Here is a 16538-nt window from a genome sequence, read left to right on the forward strand (position 1 = left end):
AAATCAAATCAAACTGAATGATGTTATGAAACAACAATATCAATCTTCCATTCTCCTAAAGAATCCAACCCTGCATGGGTCTTTAGCATATAGGGCACAAAAAAGGTAGTACTAAATTTGGAGCATAGTTTAACGGTGTTGGCACCAAGATTAGTGGCGATCGTTCTTGGAGACTCATAGAGCCTTTATACTGTTTTATTAATGAGATATATCTCGAATCAAATCAAACTGAGTGATGTTATGAAACAACTTAACAATATCAATCTTCTGTTCTCCTAAATAATCCAACCCCGGGTCATTATAGGGCACACAAAATGTATTACTAAATTTGGAGCATATAGATTAACGGTGTTGGCACCAAGATTAGTGGCGATGGTTCGTCCGAGACTCATACAGCCTTTATACTGTTTTATTAATGAGATATATCTCGAATCAAATCAAACTGAGTGATGTTATGAAAAAACTTAACAATATCAATCTTCTGTTCTCCTAAATAATCCAACCCCGGGTCATTATAGGGCACACAAAATGTATTACTAAATTTGGAGCATAGATTAACGGTGTTTGCACCAAGATTAGTGGCGATCGTTCGTGTGAGACTCATAGAGCCTTTATACTGTTTTATTAATGAGATATATCTCGAATCAAATCAAACTGAATGATGTTATGAAACAACAATATCAATCTTCCATTCTCCTAAAGAATCCAACCCTGCATGGGTCTTTAGCATATAGGGCACAAAAAAGGTATATTAGTGTAGTACTAAATTTGGAGCATAGTTTAACGGTGTTGGCACCAAGATTAGTGGCGATCGTTCTTGGAGACTCATAGAGCCTTTATACTGTTTTATTAATGAAATATATCTCGAATCAAATCAAACTGAGAGATGTTATGAAACAACTTAACAATATCAATCTTATGTTCTCCTAAATAATCCAACCCCGGGTCATTATAGGGCACACAAAATGTATTACTAAATTTGGAGCATAGATTAACGGTGTTGGCACCAAGATTAGTGGCGATGGTTCGTCCGAGACTCATACAGCCTTTATACTGTTTTATTAATGATATATCTCGAATTAAATCAAACTGAGTGATTTTATTGAACAACTAAACAGTAGGCCTACTAAATGTCCATTTTCTGTCATTACAAAACTAGCTAGATTAGGGATTGTATAGCCGCTCCGAGGAACGTTTGCTATTTTCAATTCCCTGCTTGTACTTGGCTTCACGGAGTAATTCGTCCTTTATAATGATTCTCTTCATTCCGGAGCAATGTATGTAGTAATGCTTGCGAACGTACTCTTGTACTAGTACAGTACATGTACCTGTGTATAAGACAGATCCATAGACAGAGTACGCACGCCGCACGTCTGTGACGTAGGGAATAATGAATATTCATATCGCCGTTAATCTTGGTGCCAATATATGCTACCCACTGCATGTATGATGCTAAAGTGTACCGACTTTCTACGTGTAAGGCCTAGAAAGTAGAAGGTCTACATTATAGTAAAGTCACCCAATAATATGCCAGCCCGCTGTTCAGATTTTTTGAAGATTTTAATGGTTTACATTGATATTTTGCTACCTTTGAGACAAAAATCAACCTTATCTGTGACAGTATATGCCTTCGTTGTTCTATAAATTGGTAAGCCCTTGAGTTGTTTATTATGCAGTCTTTCTTGTCACTCAAATTATTTAACCAGAATTAATTTCAGTCCCATACGTTGACATTGTTGTATTGTTTTGAATTGGGAAGTTGAAGTCTCGTGAGTCATAGACCTAATATGATTTGAAGATCAGAGTGTAGTGTAGCTCCGTGGGTGGGGCTGCGGAGCTGAACTGACGAAGAGATCGGGGCACATTTTCTCGAAACTGTAGTAGATCTAGTCTAAGTACAACTTGATAACATTGTTCAGATGAGAGAAAATGGTGCTAAGTAGTAAGGAGTAAGGTTGTGACGTGACTTCAATGCTAGATAGAAGATGTAAAATAATCTGAAAGTTTGAGAGAAAATGGACCATCATTTTTTTTTATTAACGATAAAAATTGGGCAATACTAAACTGATTCCCTAATTCTCCCAACTATATTATTCCAATTTTAGTCAAATTAAATCTTAACATAGCTATGAATTTGCTCTAGACTCTAAGTATATCATTCCAAGTTTTGAAAGATTTTAAAATCCTGTCTTATTCATGCAGGGCTGTCAACCCTCCTGCTTTGATTTGGAGGGAGTCTCACGCAACCACGCTCATTCTCCCGCCGTCCCACCAGCTCGTAGCCAAAAAGAATTGCATACGATCTCCCTCAAAGTAGTTCCCCAAAGTTGACAGCCCTGTCTTATGTCTTATTTTCATAGAAAAAACAGTTGGGTAAATTCAAAAATGGTTGAGAGAATTTACTGTTAGAAGGTGACCAGTCACACCTTCAAAGAAAACCATAAATATCTATGTAATTTGAGATTTTTTCAGGATTTTTGCATGCAAGAGGGTTAGTACTAAAAGGAATACGAGAAGTAACACTTCATCATAAATTACGAAGTTTTTTCATCAACCTTTAAGAATATTACCGAGTCACTTTAATGGCAATCACGGCAATAGGCAGCGGCTAGACTAGGTAAAGGTAATACAAAGTTTTGGGAAATTTTGAAATTGGCTGGATGGTGATTTTTTACAATTGTGATATGTTTGGATGCCCCTGTGGATGTATTATAAGCACCAACAAATTTAGCCCTTAAACCTAAAAACTTCTGCTATTGAGTAAAATTGAATATCAAAATTTACCAGTGCTCCCGGTAAATTTTGATAAATTTCAAATGGCGCTTACGGCCATACAATTGTAGCTGCAACCATGAAAATCTCAGAATACATTTATGTAGTTGACTAGTTGTGATATATAATTTTCCAAACGGAAATAGCAAATCGATCGATCGAGAAACATTGTTTTATGACTTGATTAATATCTTGACCTTGAGAGGGAGCTATACAGCATGAAGAGTTTATTATTCACAATTTCATAACTTTAGACTCCATTTCAACTGCGAGAACGATAACTGAATATTGTAGGACCGCATATGCCTCCAATGTGTTCATTTGTACCAATTAATTCATGACCCCATACCAAAACTTTGTATTACCTTTAATTCCATATTTAATTTAAGGCTAGTTATTAGAAAACAATTTTTTAGGAATTTAGCAATAGAGTTGTGGAGCTGTGGAGCGGTCTCCCAGGAAACGTTGTGGCAGCTGGGTCGGTCAACTCGTATACAAATAGACTTTATAGTCACTGGTCAAAGATGTCCTGTACGTACATGTATGAGCCGGTCTAGCCTCTAGGTGTTGTCTGCTGTCTCATGTTTTGCATACAATCTCCCTCCACAAATAGCAGTAAATAGGGAAGAATCCTGGATCGATGAACCGGCTTAAACCTACAACATCGTGTTAGTAGGTAAGTAAGTCTTATACTAGAAGTAGTAGTCATGGTAGTAGATCTAACAAACGGCTATACAGTACTTGTAAATTTACTATTTAGGATTTATAATTTAGACTTGTGAAGTTAGGGCAGTTTGGAAATTTAAGAAACGGCCCCTGGGAGCCTAGACCTCAAGCGCAACCTTCTGACAAGTGATAATGATGATGATATCAACGCTGAGACTATGTTTGGCTCCACTGACCACCCGTAGGTTGACAAATGTCAGTTCTATCAAAGAATTACCCATAGTACCAGACGGTTATTTCTGTCTACCAGTAGCCCAGCTTGTCCGCAAAATTATGTTTGTACATTAATAGGGGGTCGTTTCATGAAACCAACTCCATCCATGACAGTCGTATCTGTGTTTGTGACCTACAGGGATGTCAGAGACCGGGAAACCTGTTTTACAAAACCATGATATAAGAGACAAATTCATGATTGCGATTCTCTTGGCTAAAAATTTAATAATACTATAGATACCGGTAGTCCTTTTTATCCTGAATTACCAAAGGAGATTTTGAGGCTTAATTTCACTCAAACTGGTTGAAAATTTTCACAACAGGTTCAATTTTACTATTTACATCATAATCATTTGCATGAGTAAAAGCTGACTTTCAAACCAAAAGTTTTGTTAATAGTACTTGTATTTGATTAATTTTTATGCAGAAATATTTGCTTATTGAAAGTTTTCTATCTCTTGTCTTAACTGCAGTCACGCACTAACTTTTGGTAGTTGAGAAAATATGGCGGAAAGCAGCTCACCAAAAGATGATGTTACTGAAAACCAATCAGCACTCATCAGAGAGAAAAAGCAGGAAATGGTAAGCTTTCCTTGATTGTCCACATCTAACATCTTTACAACTCCTGCATTCAGTGTTGTTTGAACGGCTTGATGTTATAGCTACATTTTAGAAAATGAATCTTGAAATGTTGCCTGTGCCACAAACATTTGTATCTATTGCTTTCAGGATCAAAGAAGTTGTATCTGTTGTGTCTTCTTGTAATCATTTTGTTCATTTTCTTTCTCTTCCAGATACTGATGGAGCCATACAACTACATTTTACAGGTTCCAGGAAAACAAGTTCGAACAAAACTCTCAAGGGTAGGATTTCTGTTGTTTGTAGTTTACAAAAACACAAGCCTTGCTTAAAGGGATACTGTAACTTTGTCTCAGATTCTGAAACAAATCCTGGATTTAGCTCATGCTGCAATGATAATTATATACCTTTAAGTTAGTCAGGAACCCCATGACTTTTTCAAGCCGATCTCCTGTCTGATTATGAAGATATTTATTATTAGAAATCAAAACCAAATTTTGCGTTTTCATAACACTACAGTCTATTGGGAAAACAAGTATGGTAAAACCGGTCACTCAAAGACTTTTACTTTTTTGAGGCACTTCATGATCATTTTTTAGCGCAATTTTACATAATTGATTATAGTTCTTCACATTACATGTATGTGTGCCAGTCAATAGATTGACAATGATACTCATGTTTTTTGAGTTATTTACTCATCTATTTCCTAAGTATGTTATCTTTCCTCCATGTCTAGGCATTCAACTGCTGGATGGACATTCCTGAAGATAACATAAAAAAGATCAGTGAGGTGGTTCAGATGCTGCATAACGCAAGTCTATTGTAAGTATTTTCTCTACTTTAATAGGAAAGCTTAAAGCCCCACTGCACTACTTATAGCTTATTGCGCCCTCTATATAGCAAACAATGCCTAATCGGTGACCATTGGTCCCCCATGATCCCCTTTTTTCATATTTTAATTGGGAGCTGATTTGATGAGATAACCACCTGTCGGTGACCATGGTAGGAGGCCTAATCCGTACTGGCCAAACTAGAACAGAGGGGCTTTAAGTCTTCTCTCTAGGAAAGTTGATTTATTTATTCATTTTCGAAAAACTTAGTATTCTCTCAACATATATTGAAGAATACTTTGTATGGTTGCTAGTTTGCTACCTCTTTGTCTTTATACACAATACCCTAACTCAAGGCTAAGACACTCGATCTGGAAAGGGATTCCAGGGTCGACGTTAAAAATTTAGTTAGAGAAATATATCGGCTAAGGGGCAACTTTTCAACAGAGCAAGTGTCTAAGAACCTCCAGGCCACAGCACCTCTCTTTCAGTTATTTCAGTCAATATTTGTATAATGTACTATTATGGAAGAAAATTTGATATGGTAAATTAAATGATTATGACGTTTTGCATTATTCTTACAGAATAGACGATATAGAGGACAGTTCCAAGCTTCGACGAGGCATTCCAGTAGCACACAGTATCTACGGTATAGCACAAACCATCAACTCTGCCAACTATATGTACTTCCTAGGACTTAAAGAAGTCATGCAGTTTGATCATCCTGATGCCATGAAAATATTCACAGGTTAGATATTTAAAAAATGATTTTGTCGACACCTTATTAAATAGTAAAGTAAACCATACCGGTACTTTTTCTGCCGAAGAAGATATGAGAGGTTATAGGTCAAGTGTTATCATTCATCTATTGTATTTGGACATAATTATGTCGTGCTGCAAATACCATCAAACATGTCAATCCGTCAAACATGTTTTTGCAAATTGCTGACCACATTTCTATAAAAAGAAGAAAAAAAAGTTGTTGCCCTTGAAGAGAGATTTATATGAAAACAATTAATTTTCCAAGGAATGTACATGAACCACCTTTACAAAGACAGATTTGTTTCCCCTTATAAGTAGTCTTTGTATGTAAGTTTACTTTACAAGTCTTTTGTTACCAAAGGCATGATGAGGTTTCATATCTTGTAAGTATATAATATGGCAGTACTCATGATATACATGAGTATGAGCCTACAAGACATTAGTTGTCCCTAAAACGTGCAGTTCCTGGGGGGGGGGGGGGGGGGGATAGAGCCTTTTCTCATTCTGGGCAGTCCCTTTGGAAAAGCTACCACCTAGTATTCATAGTTTAATAGCCCTCCATGACTTCAAGGTTGCTCTAAAAACCCATCTCTTCTAAACAGTTCTATTTAATAATGACAATTAGAATTGTGGCGTAACAATTGTGTTGTTTTAGTTTACCTTTACTTCAGCTAAGAAAGTGATATGTTCGTGATTGTAATATGTACAGCCCCATGAGCGTCGGAGCCTGGCGGATACCGGCGCTATATAAATATCCATAGTAGTATTATTATTATAATTATTTACTTGTATTTGAAATCTAACCTCAAGTGTTGGTTGCAATAAAGAAAGGTTGTTCTTTGTGGTTTCAGAGCAGCTAGTATTATTACATCAAGGCCAGGGGATGGACATCTACTGGAGGGACTCCTACACCTGCCCTACAGAAGAAGAGTATAAAGAGATGGTCATCAAGAGTGAGTACCGGTTGTGGCAATCAACTACCCCAGGCAGTGAGGGAGCATTGGTGTCAAGGGGAGGGGGGGGGGGGAGGGCACTGGTGTCAGACATCTACTGGAGGGACTCCTACACCTGCCCTACAGAAGAAGAATATAAAGAGATGGTCATCAAGAGTGAGTAGTAACAATCAACTACCCCAGTCAGTGAGGGAGCATTGGTGTCAGGGTTTGGGGTGGGACACTAGTCTTACTGGAAGGTAAAATAACCAGTAACAAGGTTAAAGATTGAATGGAGGGTGCCATATCTTCCACCTATAATGTTCTGTCATTTAGATCTTTTCTTTTCGCCCAATTCTTTTTGTACACAAAATTTCTCAAAATGTATAGCCTGGTTATCTTCTGTTATAAGGTCGAATTATTTTGATCATCATATATCAGTTTAAGTTCTTCAATGTAAAAACTTAGAAAACTGAATGAATTGAGGAATAGCGACAAATACAGACTTAAAGATAAAGACCTGTAGTGGTAAAATTCCGGTTCAAGGGTTTTGGGTGCAAAATACCCATTCAATATTGTTTAAATATTGTCTTCAGAGGTAGATGGTATACTTCAACCTGAATTCACAAAAAAAACAGAAATATATGCCCAAATGTTCAATGTTGAAGTGCTTTCGCTATATCTATCCAGTCCGGATCGATATGATAATTTACCAAAAATATAAATTAGTAGGCGGTTTCCCGGCAAAATTTGTATCATCACGTATAAGTCAAAACATTTTCTTTCACATGATTGGTAATAAGAGCTATCATTTCATTTTTTGAGAGGGGGGCGTTTCCAAAACTGGTCTATACATGTACCTTTAACAAAGCGTTTGGTCTTACACTCATCAGAATGAATTGCAAAATGAATAGAAAGCCAAAATCAGATGATGTTTAAATTGCAATTATCATGTGTTTTGCTGTTCACCATCCTGATATGTTCACTGTTCTACTCTTTCTTTGAATATCAGAAACTGGAGGTCTGTTTGGGTTAGCTGTGAGGCTCATGCAACTTTTTAGTGAAAACAAGAGGTAGGTTAATTTGCTGAATACTGTTTGAAATCGACTATTGTACCACAGATGTGTCAGACATTTTGTGGACTTGTATGATGTTGAGATAGGTAGCTGTGTCACTGCCTGCCTATCTATATCTATCTATCTATTTATCTATCTATCTGTCTGTCTGTCTATCTGTCTGTCTATCTATCTATTTGTCTATCTATCTCTCATCTGTCTGTCTATCTATCTGTCTGTCTATCTATCTATTTGTCTATCTATCTCTCTATATCTTACTAATAAACTATCTTTCTACTTGTCTATCCATCCATGTATACATTCATCCATCCATCTATCAATTCTTCTTTCTGTCCATCTTTCCATCCATCTTGCTATAATCCTACCTATCCATTTATGATTTATCCATCTATTTATCCATCTTATCTAACCCTCTCCAGGCAGTACACGGAGAACAAGAGTTACTGCAAGGATCTCACATATCTGTTTTCTCTTTGTCTTTCCTAGTGACTTCAAGCCTTTGAGCGACATCCTAGGCCTGTACTTCCAGATTCAAGATGACTATGCCAACCTCTGCTCCAGGCATTACACAGAGAACAAGAGTTACTGCGAGGATCTCACATATCTGTTTCTTTCTTTTTCTTTTTCTAGTGATTTCAAGCCTTTGAGTGACATCCTAGGCCTGTACTTCCAGATTCGAGATGACTATGCCAACCTCTGCTCCAAACAGTACACAGAGAACAAGAGTTACTGCGAGGATCTCACCGAGGGGAAATTTTCGTTCCCCCTCATCCATGGTATCCGCAGTCAACCGGAGAACACCCAGGTCATGAGCATCTTGAGGCAGAGAACGGAAGACATGGATGTCAAGAAATACTGTGTGGACCTCCTAGAGAAGGTAGAAAAATGAAGTTGAATTCTTTCTCTGTCACCAAGGATTTTTAACATGTCCCATGGAATTGTTTAGGGTATGTAGCTTCACCAGAGCTGACCACCTGTTTACAATCTTCTTCTTGTCCTCTAAGTGCCTTTTCTGAGACTTTAGCGACCATGAAATGCCACAACGCTCTGTCCCATATTCTATGAAGTAATTCATTCTCCCTGAGATCGATTACACTTTCACAAATCCCACTCTTTAAGCTACTCAGCCACAGAATCCTCCTTCTCCAGGAAAAGAAAGGTAATGTGGAGGTATTGTATGAAAGAATGCACTTCTTTTGAGAGCATGTGCTGAGCTGAGGGGAAGTTACATACCACTGTCTCTTGTTAACTCACTAATGATTGACAGATGATGTCACTAGATGAATGTGATCTGGAGCCTTTTTTAGGGTGGGGCTTAGCAGGTCTGAGAAAATTATTTTTAAAAATATTTTAAAATCTATGAAATATATTTAGAAATTGAATATTAAACAAAATATGAGTTGTATGCAGCTCTGCACATCAACAGGAATCAACTTATATTTGGATGTCATCCGACCTTTGATATGGTGGTAGGCCTACAGTACATGTATTTACTTCTGATTTAGGAAGAAAAACAGTCATTCTTACATCTTAGTCTGAGCACATTGTTCTAGATTCATAGATTCGTATTCTTTTGCAGGATTTGCCTTCCTTGGCACATTCGGGGAGAGGGGGGGGGGGGGGGGGTGTTCATTCAATGAGGTTGGGGCTATTTTTGTGACAAACAAGAAATTAGGATCTATGTCTCCTATCAACCCTGACAATGTTTCCTCAAACTAAGCCTAGCATAAGAAGCAAAGCAAACTATGCTTAAAAGTAAGAAGTTCTCTAATTTCATTGTGAATCGATATTATAGACCCAAAGTTTATGTAATAATATATGAATGTGATGACCATGTAACACTGGTACAAAGAGAAAATGCATATTTAGCAAAGATTTTGAAGAGAAGTGAAACGGGAATGATATTGGCAAGGCACTGCTATAATGTGTGTTGCATACAAATCTTGAACAGATGATCTCATCTTTCATGTGTAGTAGAAGATCTCATACCAATGTTGTTACTTGATATCTTGTTTTGTTTGGATGGATATTATTAGCATTCACACTTTCTTTGTTTTGTTTTCCAATGCAGTTTGGTTCATTTGAATACACAAGAAAGGTACTCTTCGATCTAGAAAAGCAGTAAGTATTCAAGTATTCTTCATAATTGTGTTAAAGTTTGTAGCAGATCTGTCTCTAATGCTTTCTGTTTCAATAAGTTTTAAGTTGCATTCTCTTATATGTATGTATAGCGCAATGAGCATCAAGCTTGACAGAATTAAGTGCTTTATAACAGGCCACCATTATTGCTGGCAATTTTTTAATTATGTTCACACTCCTGTAAAAACTGTCATGGCTTTAAACAATATATTATAGGCTCCAATATGGCCCAGATAGTTCTGTCTGTGTAGAATTGTTGTGGTCTAGTGGATAAATCACTGGACTGTAGATTACAAGGTACAGGGGCGGATATCTTGCTGTGGCACTCAAATCCTTTGGCAACACAGTAATGAACACCCACCCATGTGATGTAAATGGGTACCTGGTGTGAAGAAATTCTTTGAATGCCAGACTGCCTTGTCAGGGTAGCTTGGCTAAAGCCAGAATTGATTGATTGATTGATTTTATTTCTGCGTTCAAAAAGATACAAATTTAAATTCAAAGAACAAAAATTTGAACAATAACAAATACAATGAATAAAATGTTTACAAAAGTAATTAATAGAAAATCATGTACAATTATATCATATAATAAACATATACGAAGCGTACATATAAGATAAGAAATATATAGTAAATATTTATTAATACATTAGAGAGGTAATCGTGAGCGGTTAGGCTGGAGATGGATGGCGGCCTCATAATGATGATGATATCGTACACTTGGAAACATTAGTACTTAGCACTATATAAATGTTACTTTTAGTGTTATTTTGATGTTAATGTCATGTGTTCCTTATTTATTTTTCTTTCATTCTTTCTCTCTTTCTTTCCAGGGCATATGAGCATATATCAAATTTAGGCGGAAACCCGATCTTGGAATCCATTTTAGAAGAGCTGGGAAAACTAATCAGAAACCGGGATCAATGATGCTTGTACAGCCCTATGCTTCAATCTTAACTTCCATGAATGTCTGCAATGATTTGCTGCTTGTGTATTTGTAAAGTACATTGTATGTTTGTACACCATGTCAGCGTTTCATGAAAACGTCATCATAAGTACAAGTTCGCCGACCAGCCATTCGAATGCGTTTATCAACACGTGTTACAATCGGATGTCGGTGAATGTGTACTTATAACAGTTTCATGAAACGATGCCTGTATGTACAAATGCAGTCACTGTAACAGCAATTTCCAAAGCATTTGATGTCTGTAAGTTTTACCATTGTTAACTGCAAACTTTGAGAAGATGGTCATTTAACTATTAAACTACTTACGCACAAACTTGTAGCTGATTATTATGCAGGGATTGTGTATAGTTTTGGACAGGTACAGGTAAACGTATGCACAGATGAAAGTGTCAATTGTAATATCATATGCATGCCTGCCTCAAATGACCAGGGGGGTGTTTCACAAAGATTTAAGTCGAACTTAACTCTCAGTTGGACTTAAACATTTTAGAGAGCCATTTGTAGCCTTAAAATGAAATATATTTAAAAGTGAAAATTCAAGTATTTTAGACTTTTTATAAATTCCCCATGAAGAACATGAAATCTCCTTGATAATAGAAAATATGGATGTTTTGAATCAACATTTTATGGCTTTTAAAATAACTTTTACAAAATATTTTCATAGATGTTAACGGCTTTCCATAATTCTTAATGACAACTTAGAGATAAGTTCAACTTAGGATCTTTGTGAAACATCCCCCATATCCCATAGAATGGAAGATGACAGTTAATTGGTGAAATGTGGTCCCTTGTTTAATAAAACAAAGCTGCAGGGTTTTGCATGTCATTTCATTTCCAATTTTGCTAAGCTGACTTAATTTATTGTGCGCTGCCCTCTAAGATAAGTTCCAAGCCATTTTTGTAGATATCCACCTCACATTGACTTACCCATAACGGGTGACATGTTCATATATATCTGCGTGTAGTGTGCTGCGGATGTACTGTAAATCAGAATTTTCGCAAATTTTGATAGCATTTCATATTCAAGGAAATTTCATGCTGCAAATACTGTAAATCACAGCTGATGTAATTTGGCCATTTGCAAAAGTTTGTGTCTATGAAAATGGCAAGCATACACAATTTGTGAGGTGAAAGATTCTGTATGTACAATAGTCCATTGTGTACAGTACGTCCCAGGAAAAAAGAAACCGAAAATTATTGACGTTTTATCATAACTTGATCACAATTATAATTAATGAATGACACATGTTTGTAAAGCTTAGATCCTCCTCTTTCATTTAATGCAACTCACATGATGCATATTTCATGCATGAGTGATTACAATCAATTTGAAGAGAGGGTACCAAAAAGTCATTTGGCAGCCGTTTCGTTAACAATCTGCCATGCATGAAGGTCTTTCGTCTATGGCTGATCTTCAACGAAACGGAATTAAGTCTTTTGTCAATTCTGTTTGTTGCTACAGCAGGTAGGCAGTGAAAACAAATTTGTTTAATGAAATTATGGAAATGCAAGCATTGCTTTAAACAAACAGAACTTTGTTATTCCTGGCTCATTTATCCTGATTGAGGTGTCATATGAAAGGGCAGAAAATATACTTCCTTGAAATGTGATTTTTCTGTTTGAAATTCAGATACCGTCCGCCAAATGACTTTTTGGTACCCTTTCTTCAAATTGATTTGAATCACTCATGCGTTAAATATGCATCATATAAAAGAGGAGGACCTAAGCTTTACAAATATGTGTAATTTATTAATTATAATCATGATTAAGTTATGATAAAACATCTCGGTTTTGTTTTTGTTTTGTTCTCAACTTCTCCTTAGTTTTACAACAGAGGTATCCAAGTTTGAATGCAAATTCAATCCCCAATTAGAGATTTATTTTAACTGTTTACTCTTGCAGAGATTATGGAGCATTTATTCACCATGGTTCTTGCTAACTAACTAGGACTGGGTCCAAAGAATAAACTTATTTTCATATGTCAATCTTGATAATCAGTCAAAATGGTTTTTATCTATATTTAGTTATGTAGTCATTCATTGAATTATTGATTTATTTATATCATCATTATATGTCACATTTTAAGTTGCAGATGATTATTATAAAATTTACCAATTAAAGAAGTCAAACGTCACCATGATATATCTATCTCAAAAGACAATTACCAATTCTTGATATTGCCCTCCATGTTGGATGTGTTATGTAATCGTAATTGAATTCATATAGTGTCACTGATACTCTATTTTTCATTCTTTCAATATTCTGCTTTTCTTTTCATCCATACTTTCATTTCTTTTTCTCCTTTTTTCTTAAATTTGCTCTACCTTTTTCTCGACTTGTTCCCGTCCCTTCTCCTTTTCATCACAGTTTTCCTTACATTACCATTCCTGTCTTTTTATATTTTCTTTGTTTGTCATTAACTTTTTTCATATTTATGTGCCTTTGATTGTTAGAGCAAAAGGCTTTTTACTTTGTACACAATTTACTCATTTTGAAGAGATATTCCACTCTTTTTACATGTACATGTATATCAAGTGTGTTATTATTTATTTTTTTTTCTTCATGTTTTTAAATTATATTGTTAACATCTCATTTACCCTTCACAGTGGACTGCCTAAAGAGACTGCCATGAAGAAAAAATATTATGTCAGGTTAAAATAGGTGAAATCAACAAGTGCTCCTTGGCTTACACTGTATGTGTGTTTTTACATTTATACACATGAAAATATTTATCTCTATAGAACCAGTATAGGGTAGATGAGATGGGTGATAGCTTATTGAGATTCTCAGATGCTAAAGTGGACAGTTCTCTCTCTTAAATGGATTAATGAAAATGGCATACTTAAGGGGAGTATTCTATCAGTTGGAATGGTAAAATTTATTTTTCAATTGACAGAGCGGTGAACATTTTACTCATTCATTCACTTACGTTCACATGGAGATCTGTGCCTTTTGAAACTTACCTTATCTTGGAATTTGCTTTTCATCCATCTTATTGCTTTCACATTATACTTTTTTAATTTCTTTTAAACAGATTATTTTCTCATATAGTACGTACATGTAATGATTATTTTTTATCATGCCATCTTTTGAATTATATTGATAATAGATCAGGTAATAGTAGTTCAGCACTTACAGATATTATTTTGAAGCACTGTATAAATTCTACTATTATTTGCTTATTATTATTAATGTTGATTCTGTTCACTAGAGTACAAATAATTGTGTTTCATTTTAAACTCTGAAATAGAAAGATCATTGTACATTGTCCTTCTACAATGTCTGTATAACTACATGCATTTTATTATATTTTTGCACTATCACTATAAATATGACTGACAAAGAAAGCGGACAAAATATACAGTTCCTCAGGTAGACAAAGGAACATCCCTTCACTGCTATTATGTACAAAGGTGAATATGCATGTGACACCTGTTCTACACATTTTTACATAATAGCAGTGAAGGGATGTTCCTTTGTCTACCTGAGGAACTGTATATTTTGTCCGCTCTCTTTGTCAGACATGTTCATAGTGTTTGTTACCCCTTCTCCCATATTATTCATACCTTAACTAAAAGAATCGCATAATTCACACAATTTAGTGAAATCATATTATCATATACATTGCTCATTGTTTTTGCTCATTATGATATTGATTCACAATAGATATGATTATTGTTAGGAAAACAGGGTTTTATTCAAATCTAGCCAGTACTAAATACTATGATTAGAAAAACCCTCTTAGACTTAGAAGAGATCATGGCGATACAAAAGAGTGAAAACATCAGGAATTCAAAAATTATGCTTCAGGATTTTGTTTTTACTTACTCGGGTTATAATGCTGTGCAGTCTGACAGAAATTCCAGGGAATTTGATTTGATTAGATTTGAGTTCTCCTTAATCTGTTAAGCATAAGTTGTTTCATTCTTAGTATTTATGAGTTAGGAGGTCCCTTTTTTACATGATACATTTTGTGATCGTTCAAATTGATCACATGAAAATATTGTCTTTCAGTTCCTCTTAACCCTCTTTTTATATGAACTAATACTGTGTGAATTAATGTTTCCTTACATTTCTTTGTATAATCATGTCGATATTGATTCTGTTTTCCATTGCTGTCAGTAACTAGTAATAAATGCAATAATGATTATTAAAAACAAAGATAGAAATCTTAGTCTAGATACTTTTGTACTTGTTTACATCCCTGAAAAGTCCTTAGAAAACTGATCGACGATTTATAATTGAAAAGTAGTTTAATTTGTACAGCGATATAGAATACCTCAAAATCATAGGTAAATGTATTATCCTAATTCAAGACAAAAATTCAAAGGAATCTTATTCTTTACCATGATGGTAATCAGATACAATCTTGATTCTTATACATTTGGACTGGGTTTTTAAACATATATCTTTGAAGATAAGTATGATGTTTAGATTTTCAAACGCCTTTGGTGTGATTTTCATGTAGAGAAAGCGTGAGAGACGGAGCCAGGGAGGGGAAAGAAAGAAAGAGAGTGAGAGAGATGGAGAGAACATTATAGAGAAAGAGACATGGAGAAAGAATGTGATTAGGGAGGATGAGAAACCGTGAGAGAGGGAGAGTCGTCTCAAACATGACACAACAACAACAAGCAATTTATCTTTGGATGGAATTCTTCAGCCGCATAAAGATCTCATCGCTGTAACGTGCCGGTAGTAAGGGGGTAGCAGACAGAGATACATTTAATTGAAGAATCGGTGAAGTCACTGTTAAAGACATATCCTACGGCTATCCGATCCGGTTCAAGTCACAACGCATCAACTAGATTTTACTAACAAGAGGACAATAGTATCTCTCTTATCTTCTGGGTGATGTCAGAGGTTTGACTGATAAACTCAATATGGAACCAATAATAATGAGATCTCATAACTCAACGGTGACGTCACACCAGCCTCAAGCTGGGGCGTAGCTAGCTCTAACAAAAAATCAGTCTCAGTGTATCGATGGCTGTTCCACTAAGACTACGTCTAATTGCTCCACTGGTCTGGCTACCTCAGTTGAGGACATTTTTTAAACATTGGGTTCAATCCCCGACACGGCACTTAAAGCCCCATTACACTACTTATAGCTGTGACTTGCGCCCTCTATATAGCAAGCAATGCCTACTCGGTGACTATTGGTCCCCTATGATCCTCTTTTTCTTATGTTAATTGAGAGCTGATTTTATGAGATAACCACCTGTCAGTAACCTTGCAGGGAGGTCTAATCCCTCCTGTAAACTAATATAAATTGGCATTAAGTCTTTATGCAGTCTTTAAGTCCTACCATGACCATACTCTATAGAACTAACATACAGACGAAAAGTAGTTTTGGTAATGAGTTAATTTCGAAATACGAGCCACTCCTACCACCCCCCCCCCCCCTCCCTTTGTTCCTTGTCTTCGACCCCTAGCTGCCCAGGACTGCAAATCTAGATCTCGTCTCTTTCGTATCACTTTTGGTGCAGTGGGACGGGGATTAGCTGGAAAGCTGCTTGGAACGTGAACTTGACAAAAGCTGG

At 35.9% G+C, this 16538-nt stretch overlaps 1 protein-coding gene across 6 annotated transcripts in view; it reads left to right on the top strand.

Annotated features, from left to right (window-relative positions):
* Positions 1 to 11519, top strand: part of LOC575576 (geranylgeranyl pyrophosphate synthase) — a 17679-nt gene extending 6160 nt beyond the window's left edge. Inside the window, exons 1-11 of one of the 6 annotated variants that reach the window (XM_030979785.1) lie at positions 1483 to 1880; positions 3189 to 3448; positions 4185 to 4293; positions 4506 to 4574; positions 5027 to 5112; positions 5705 to 5868; positions 6734 to 6835; positions 7827 to 7887; positions 8521 to 8767; positions 9962 to 10011; positions 10865 to 11519. In XM_030979785.1, the coding sequence (XP_030835645.1) occupies positions 4216 to 4293; positions 4506 to 4574; positions 5027 to 5112; positions 5705 to 5868; positions 6734 to 6835; positions 7827 to 7887; positions 8521 to 8767; positions 9962 to 10011; positions 10865 to 10958 (951 nt within the window). In that variant the 5' untranslated portion in view covers positions 1483 to 1880; positions 3189 to 3448; positions 4185 to 4215 and the 3' untranslated portion in view covers positions 10959 to 11519. The other 5 variants (XM_011681637.2, XM_011681638.2, XM_030979787.1 and 2 more) reach the window with 5 other exon arrangements.
* Positions 11520 to 16538: the final 5019 nt, after the last annotated feature.

This window comes from Strongylocentrotus purpuratus, unplaced genomic scaffold (genome assembly GCF_000002235.5).
Source record: "Strongylocentrotus purpuratus isolate Spur 01 unplaced genomic scaffold, Spur_5.0 spur5_scaffold_10, whole genome shotgun sequence".
NCBI lineage: Eukaryota > Metazoa > Echinodermata > Echinoidea > Camarodonta > Strongylocentrotidae > Strongylocentrotus > Strongylocentrotus purpuratus.